Raw genomic sequence first — 9513 nt, forward strand, 5'->3', positions numbered from 1 at the left:
GATTTGGCCCAGGTAAGAGAAGGCAAGGTCCTTGTGGCCACATGAATTCCCCTATTCAGTCTGGGTTGCAAGGGACCGCAGCTTCTTTACAGCGGCTCTGCTTTCCAGGAACCACTGCTTTTGAGGGACAGGGAAGCCTGGCAATTTCAGCCTGATGGCAGCAACGTGTGCCTCCTGCACGGGGCTAAAGGTTCAGCAAAACTGCCAGTGCAGTTCCCTCTCTGCTCCCCTCCTGGGCCTTTGAGGACACCATAGTGCAGTCTCTCGAAGAGAGGTGTGCTTGGCATTTAGGTTCACCTCAACACACAGCGCCAGTCCTGTTTTAAGCAGTGTCCCTCCTCTCTCTCACACCTACTCCCATCAGAAACCTGCCGATCTAAGAGACTGGTGGCGCTGATAATATGGGAAGATAATTCCATCACACCAGCTACCATTAGGGCATAGGGATGAGCCCTTCATAATGGTACAAAGTGAAATCAAATGGAGTGTACTTCAGTAGGCCAACATGAAAAAGGGTCCTTCCCCAGATTTATATGGCACATGGGGACACATGACTATGTTCCACAGGCTATAAAGTATTTTCTAATCTTTCTAAGATTCAGTTATCATACAGTCTTGGATAACTAAGCCAGCTGCACATCTATGTCTCTAAGAACAAATGATTTCAGCACAGTCCTCCACGAAGTCTACCCTCTCAACATCAAGTGAATTAATAAAGAGGTATTTAACTGTGTGGTTCAGTTGAACTTGTTTTAAAGTGTACTGGGGGAAATGGAGTCGTGGTCTTTTTAAAGGGGTCATTGGATGCAAAACTATTTTTTACATGTTTGAACATTAATGTGTGTTGGCAGTTTGTGTACACAACCAACCTACAATAATAAAAATAAACCCAGTGGTATTTTTTTAATCTTTAAAATATCCCCTTTTTAAAATCAGGTCATTCTCAGCTTCTTGTCGGTGTGACGACACACAGTTGATTGACATAAGCGCCTAACCTTAGACCTGAACTCATCGAGCTGAAACAGTCCGAATACGATCGCCATTGTGTCGACTCAGGTGCAGGGGAAGACTCTAATTGAGCGATGAGGTGATCTGTTGTTGGATGTAATAATGAACATAGCAGTCGTCATTTACTCCCGACATCTGAGCCGCTGAAGAGGCAGAGGTTAAGTTACTTTCGTTTTTAAAAGGAAAGCGCCGATCCCGATCTACATATGCATCTATGTTTGTGTGAATCATTCGTGATGTATTAGGGTTTTTTATGCATCTTTGCAAATGGCCTTTCTTAATAATGTGCTTGTTGGCAAGTTTTGCCGATAAATGCGGCTAAACATGGCTAAATACGGCTAAAGTAAACATTACAGCTCGTAATCCCACAGCAAGAAGGGGCGGGGTGAGCAGAGTTAATTTGCATTTAACGGGACCATGCAATAAAATGAGTTGAATTTTTGCAGAGCTGATTTTGACAAGGTAAAAGGGTGTTTTTTACAATACTATTGAGAATTTTTAACCAAAGTATATTTGTCATTAAGATCCTTAAAGACTTTTCATTAAGATCCTTAAGAATCATATGAACTTGTGGAAAATAGGCATCCGATGACCCCTTTAAAAAGTTTACTTAATGTGTTTTAACAGACTACTGAATTGGGGGTACAGGACCCTGGGAACATATGATCTTTTTATGTATTCTTTATGTGCTACATAAATCTGGGGAACATTCTCAAAGAATGATATCCGCATATTTATGCTGAATTCCTGACCAAGCCTCCAGAGATGGTGCATGTTCTGAGCAAGGTCTAGTTCACAACAAAAAGTTTGTGTAAATTGGGACATATCAACCTGTAATTTAATTTCCAGTAACAGATGGTAGAAAGGTCAGAAATAAATGGTATGTGATTTATGACAAAATATAGTCCCACAACTGATTTTTTTAATGTGCTATTTGGTAACAACTATTCAAAACGGACACATTAAAGTGACACAGGAAACAGACAGAAAATTTAGGTGAACATCAGAAAAGTATTGACTTATTTCTGGTTAAAGAAAGGCCATCAACTAACAAAAAAGCAGGAAGCATCGGCATTCAAATCAACAGCAAAAGTCAAAAGTCTGTGTCCACAGTTTAGTAAATGTTGGAAACCTTATGTCATTCCTGGCTGTGCTGTATTGACTTCTTTGATGCATTTTTTTTTGCTCTGTGTGAATGAATGGCCCAGTTTCATCTGATACACAAACTCAAACACACTCAACGCTGTGTTTTCAGCATCTGCGTCTCAATATATGAGGACATGAACATACTGAAACTGAAAGTGAAACTGAAACTGACAACCCGTCAAAATAAAAGTCTGGTTTAACTTGAAGAAATTATGACAGAAATATATTACTGTTGTATACTAAAATGTAATTCTCAAATAATAATAGTATTTTTTAAGGAAATATCATACAACCAAGCTATTTTTTTTTCATTAATTTATGCAGTTATACAGTGCTGTTGTGCAGCATTGTATTTGACAAAAATTGCAGTGTTTTGCTGAAAATGAATTTTAATTTAATTACTTTTAAAAAAGAATAATTGCTAAAGATTTAATCATTTCTTTTAATTAGACAACCTTTTTTGATACATTTGTATTGAATCATAAAAAGGTATCTTTTCTCTGTGGACTTTAATTGTGAACAAAGGTCTAACAAACATGTGGAACTTATTTCCTTCTCCAGTAATGGTAAAAGAATTTGTGATAAATTAGGAATGTAATGGTATTATCAATATCTTATCGCGATGACAACATGATGATATGAAACTATTGGTCTTCCAGGCAAAAAGTGTAGTTTCTACAATATATTTGCTTGCTTATAACTTCTTTTTCTAACATAAAATGTCTTTAAAGTTGTATTTTGGCCCATTATGCTATGGCAAAGCAAATAAACTAAAACCAAAAGCACAATATGGCTTAATCCTTTTATCATGTCTGTTTTCGCTGCACGTTTTAAAGCGAAGTTAGTGATCCGGTGTTTTCCACACCTCAGAACGGCTCAGTTCACAGTGAGTGTATGCATTTATTGCATGTGCACAATTGGGGATGCAACGGCCACCAGTTATGCTTTATTTTTGTGACAGATGATTACAGCATTTTACTAGATTTGTAGTGAGAGGTGTTTTTGTAAGCCTGTTTTTATTGAAGCTGGAGTTTTCCATCAAAATAAAATCTCTACTGCCGTTTCCATCAAAATAAATGCTTAAAAGCGCAGTATGAATTGCTGATAATAATACGATTTGGGGGAAAAAAAAATACTGTGATTAATAGGTTTGCTCAAATCGCCCAGCTCTAGTTCCCACCATTAGGAAGATATGGATTGTGTTCTATTTCACAGTATGTGCACTTAGAACTCTTTTCTGTCATTTGCAGCTCAGCAAGATGTTCTTTCTCTTTCCGGATCCACACTTCAAGAAAACGAAACACAAATGGCGCATTATTAGCCCTACGTTACTGGCGGAGTATGCGTACACGCTCCGAGTCGGGGTAAGAACACTTTGCTCTTTAATGAGCCATTTAAAACGAAATGAATGCATGATGTTCAGCATAAGGCTTTTAATTGTTAGCACATTTTGCACTGCTGGTTTAAATCCTTAATTAATCCGCAGCAATGACCTGAAAGCACCTCCCTCCTGCAGTCAGAGCTGTGCTTTATATCACACCGTATAGCTTTCAGTCCTTTAATGTGTAAATGTTCTTTGCAAGGCCGTGCAGAGCATCAGACTTATTTATTTGCTTTACCTCAGTGTTATTCATATGGAATGAGAAGAAACGTGTCAGTCTTGTCATATTATCTCTATATGGCTCCTCTTGTGTGCACATCTGTCTGATCGTGTGTGTGTGTGTGTGTGTGTGTGTGTGTGTGTGTGTGAGAGAGAGAGACGGCACTGAGGGAGGTCGATGAGAACAGAACAATGCCAGGCTTGTGTTTGTGAAGGTGGGTTATTAATACAGACTGACTGCACATTCAGCAGTAATGTGGAGCCAGAGCTTGAATATTGTGCCCCGCTGGGGGTGAGTAAATGTCTGGAGAGGCCAGTGAAAGACAGAAGACCTGCTTTAGCAATGTATATGAAGATTTGGCCATGGTGAAGATGGAAAAAGAGAGGACAAAGGTAAAATGAGGAATGTTTATTGAATGGAGAATCAAATAATGTCAAATAAAGTTAGAGGTTAGAACATTTTCCACATCTTCTCCATTCCAGACCCATGTTGGCTTCTGAATCCCTGTGTCACTTCCCAGAATCTTATCTTCCAATTATTCTATCTGCACTGTCTAAAGAGTAAACGCCAATGACATGGCCGATAAGATCCAATGTTTGCTGTGCTGCTATTTTGATTCCCGCTGTCAGGGAAATCTGTTACGGTTCAAAGTATTTAAGGCAGGACCACAACATTGATTTTCACGTAAAATGTGCTGGACAAGAGTCAAATCAATAGTTGAGACAAAGCCACGTGGAGGTGTGTGTTACATGTACACGTCCTGAACCGGCTCTGCTGAACTGAAGTGTCGTCTGCCAAATGACTCATTTGAACATTCACTGAATTAATACGTGGTTGCAAGTCATTAAATGTGGGTTATGTTCGTCTTGATGTTTCCGTGTAGGGTTTAGTGTACACAAACACTGATGTTGAAGAGGTTCATGACTGGATCGTCAGGCACTTCAGCGATCATCCTCTCTTCAGCAGAGTGGCTGACGAAGAACTGGTATGTTTAACATCTAACGGTTTGTCTTTTAAAGGGAACCCCGGGTATTAAGACTTAATAAAACATAAATGATGTCTCTTACTGAAATATATAACAGAAAACCCATAAAAGACTTACGTTATTTAAAAAAAAAACAACAACATTGGGGGTCGCCATAATTTGAATGATGTGAAATGGATGCACTCAGTGGGCTTCTGCTGCTACTTGTTGTTATTTACCGCAACACAACTTGGAAAATAAAATACTGATACAATGCCACATTGTGTGACTTTTGGTTGTAATTTTCAGTCGTAGGGCAACAAGAAAAGCGATAGTCTTTAGTGCTTTTCCTAGTGATAAGAAGAGGAATAAAGAATGGGAAGATGCCTGTGGATGAATAAAACTTTCTAAAGACTTGCGTCTTTGTTCTCTCCACTTTAGCCCTCATGTCTTTAAGGCTTTTAGTCGACCACAGCTACTAAAAGAGCTTACAAACGGCAGAGACAAGAAATGCTAGATGCCATTCTGCAGGATGTAAACATGCCAACGCTTGTCATAACGCCGTAGCCACTGAAAGAGTTTTTAGCCAAGGTTTCCCTCAGCATTTAGACTCCTTGTGGGAAAAAATGATGGTATGACATTTGATTTAAGCCTAAGCTTACATCCACCAACTATGAGCTCTTTCAGTAGCTATGGTCATTGTATCTGTATTTTATTTCATATGTTTTATGAATTGTGTTGCAGTAAAAATAGGAACAGGTAGCGCCAGTAGCTTACTGAGTGCAACCATTTCACGTCTTAATGGTGCCCCCATATCCAAAAATGTGGATTTTTTAAAATAATGTAAATCTTTCATGGGTTTTCTATTACATATTTCATTAAGAGACATTATTTACCTTATATTAAGCCATACATGTCATAATACCCTGGGTTCCCTTTAACTAAAGGACTTAAAGGAATAGTTCGCCCAAAAATTAAAATAGCCCATTATTTACTCACCCTCCAAGCATCCTAGGGGTGACTTCCTTCTTTCAGACAAATCCAATCGGAGTTATATTAAAAGTTATCCTTCCACTTCCAACCTTTAGAATGGCATGGGCAGGTGTTTCTCTTCATCATTCCAAAACAAGTCCAATAAAGTGCATCCATCTATAATCAAAAGTGCTCCACACAGCTGAAATAAAGGCCTCCTGTAGTGAAACGATGCATTTTGGTAAGAAAAAATATCCATATTTAAAATATAATAATCACTTTAATATAGCTTGCACCAACTGGTCATACCAGTCTCCTCTTGGCTTATATTGAAATCCTCCGACATTTTCTTTACCAATCCTCATTTTGTACTTTTAATTCGTGATCTCTCTCTATGGCATGTTCACGTAGCAGAAGCCATCGTAGAAGCCGAAGTAGAAGAAAGAAAGAAAATCGAAGAAGCAGAAGCCATGGAAGAAGTCAAAAAAGTAGAAGTCGAAGAAAAAGTCGAAGAAGCAGAAGCCATAGAAGTCGAAGAAGTAGAAGTCGAAAGTAGAGGTCGAAGAAAGAAAAAAAATCTAAGAAGCAAAGACATAGAAGTTGTTGAAGAAGAAAAAGTCGAAGAAGCAGAAGCCATAGAAGTCGAAGAAGTAGAAGTCGAAAGTAGAGGTCGAAGAAAGAAAAAAAATCTAAGAAGCAAAGACATAGAAGAAGTTGAAGAAGAAAAAGTCGAAGAAGCAGAAGCCATAGAAGTCGAAGAAGTAGATGTCAAAAGTAGAGGTCGAAGAAAGAAAAAAAAAATCTAAGAAGCAAAGCCATAGAAGAAGTCAAAGAAGCAGAAGCCATAGAAGTCAAAGAAAAAAAAACACTAAACGTGTTCACAAGCTAGATTAAAGTGATTATTACATTTTAAATATGGATATTTTTCGTACAAAAACGCATTGATTCGTTACAGGAGGCCTTTATTGTTATGGATGGTATGCACTTTATTGGACTTGTTTTGGACTGATGAAGAGAAACACCTGCCCATGCAATTCTAAAGCTTGGAAGTGCCAGTAAAATTTTTAATATAACTCTGATTGGATTCGTCTGAAATAAGGAAGTCATATACACCTAGGATGCCTGGAAGGTGAGTAAATAATGGGCTAATTTTAATTTTTGGGTGAACTAACCCTTTGAGATCTCAAGTTTACTAGGTCTGAATTACTGAACATAGTAATTGAGATTATGGCCATGACCACTGGAGAGAATGTACTATCCGTGTTTATCGGGTTGTTTAACGTGATGTTTGGGCTGATTGTGTTGCAGGCTGAAGACATCATCATTAGTCATCTGGGAACCTGTACGGAAGAGGGAAAGAAGGTTCAGAGAAATGGAGGCAAGAATTTTTTAGCAGTTTTCCGCAGAGTGGAAGATCCTCAAACATGATGCTCCTCAAATGAAGCTGTTGCACTGTAATAGCTCACATTTCCATCGCTTTAATTTTCAGCATGCAAAATGTTACTTCTTAATATGAATAAACACTGTTCTTGACATTTTCTGTATATTAAATGTTTATTATATTATGCGCCTCTTTGTGTTTCTTGTGTCAGAACTATTTATTTTCATATGGAAGCGCATAAACATACTTCATGATAGTTTTTAGTGCTGAACACATCATGTCAGTACTGAGAGGTTCGTTATAAGGCTTCTTCAGTGTTTTCATATAAGTAAATTTAAACACAAACAAACCTATATACGCAGTGAATAGGTGCCGTCAGAATGAGAGTCCAAACATCACAGTAATCCACATGTAAGCCATACGACTCCAGTCCATCAATTAACGTCTTGTAAAGCTAAATGCTGTATGTTTATGCAAAAACAAATTAATCTTTAAGGCGTTTTTAACTTTAAGCCATTGCTTCCAACTAAAATGCAAGTCCATGATTTATAATAAAGCTTCCTCCAGGGCAAAAGTTGTCTGTTCTGAATCGGGGAGAAATGTTCATAGATCAAGCACCCTTTATAATCCATAACAGGTCTAAAAAATATGTGGGTGGAGTTTGATGTGTGATATACAACAGGAGATGGAATTTTTCACTGGAGGAAGCGTTATTATGGGTTATGGATCCATCTGGATGAGGGATTTCTTTCTTACAAACATGCAGCTTTTGGCTTTTGATGGACTAAATTATTTGTGTATTATTGTGATGTTTTTATCAGCTGTTTGGACTCTAATTCTGACGGCACCCATTCACTGCAGAGGATCCATTGGTGAGCAAGTGATGTAAAACTGCATTTCTCCAAATCTGATGAATAAACAAATTCATCAATTGCCATTGTTGACGGAACTATTTCTTTAAAGAACACTGGCAAAATCCAAATACAAAGTGACTTAGATTGTTGCAAAAACAGAGTAAATGTTTGCACATGCAACCGCTCTTGAGATCAAACAGACACACATATGCGTCCAGATTGCAGCATCCTTGACATGTCAGATGGTCAGTCATCTCCCACACTCACTGAAAAACTGCATGCAGAGAATGTGACGCATTCAGTTCAGTTCCTGGTGTTAATCACATCAGACGCTGTGTTCACACTGCAGCTAAATCAGCCTGTCACTTCTACTCTTGAGCATTTCATCCTATTTCATTTGTACACACAGAGCTCAGTTATTTTCAGGAGTGATGACTGCATTCTACAACAGAAAAGTGTGATGTTCTGTCATGTTTATTGTTTCTTGCTTTGAGCTGCATGGATAGTAACAACTCCTATATTATATACACATAATAATTCAAGAGATTAATTTTCTATCACTTGCATTGTGTATGTAGACAGTAAATGAGCAACATTACTGAAATGTTCAAAGAGTTTATATCATGCAATTCTGAATTTTTTTCCCCAGAATTGCAAGTTTATATCATGCAATTCAGCCTTGTTTTTTTCTGAATTTCGAGTTTATGTCACGCAATTCAGACTTTTTCCCCAGAATTACAAGTTTATATCATGCAATTCTGACATTTCTTTTCCAGAATTGCAAGTTTATATCACAAAGTTCTGACTTTTTTCCTAGAATTGCAAGTTTATATCATGCAATTATAACTTTTTTCCAGAATTGAGTTTATATTAGACCTTTCTGACATTTTTCCAATTGCGAGTTTATATATCACAGTTCTGACTTTTTTTCAGCGTTGCGAGTTTATATAGGACCACTCTGACTTTTTTTTTCCAGAGTTGCGAGTTTCTATCATACAATTCTGACATTTTTTTTCCAGATTTGCGAGTTTGTTTTACGCAGTTCAGACTTTTTTCCCCAGAATTACAAGTTTATATCATGCAATTCAAAATTTTTCCAGAATTGAGTTTATATCAGACAGTTCTGACTTTTTTCCAGTTGCGAGTTATATCACACAGTTCTGCTATTTTTTTCAGTGTTTCAGACTTGTGAGTTTGTCACGCAAATTCAGACTTTTTTCCTCCAGAATTATGCACTTAAATCTCACAATTCTGACTTTTTCCAGAATTGAGTTTATATCAGACAGTTCTGATTTTTTTCCAGTTGCGAGTTTATATATCACAATTTTTTTCAGTGTTTCAGAATTGGGAGTTTGTCATGCAATTCTGACTTTTTTCCCCTAGAATTGCAAGTTTATATCATGCAATTCTAACTTTTTGTTTTTTCCAGAATTGAGTTTATATCAGACAGTTCTGACTTTTTTTCCAGTTGCGAGTTTATATATCACAATTTTTTTCAGTGTTTCAGAATTGGGAGTTTGTCATGCAATTCAGACTTTTTCCCCTAGAATTGCAAGTTTATATCATGCAATTCTAACTTTTTTTTTT

The 9513-nt window shown here is 37.4% G+C and overlaps 1 protein-coding gene across 1 annotated transcript in view; it reads left to right on the top strand.

Annotated features, from left to right (window-relative positions):
* The window catches only part of mettl1 (methyltransferase 1, tRNA methylguanosine), a 30518-nt gene extending 23262 nt beyond the window's left edge, over positions 1-7256 (top strand). Inside the window, exons 4-6 of the mRNA XM_073826263.1 lie at positions 3405-3518; positions 4639-4740; positions 7000-7256. Of these exons, the coding sequence (XP_073682364.1) occupies positions 3405-3518; positions 4639-4740; positions 7000-7119 (336 nt within the window). The 3' untranslated portion in view covers positions 7120-7256. The remainder of the gene's footprint in view (positions 1-3404; positions 3519-4638; positions 4741-6999) is intronic.
* The last annotated feature ends 2257 nt before the right edge of the window (positions 7257-9513 follow it).

The sequence above is a fragment of the Garra rufa genome, chromosome 20 (genome assembly GCF_049309525.1).
Source record: "Garra rufa chromosome 20, GarRuf1.0, whole genome shotgun sequence".
In the NCBI taxonomy this organism is placed as follows: Eukaryota; Metazoa; Chordata; class Actinopteri; order Cypriniformes; family Cyprinidae; genus Garra; species Garra rufa.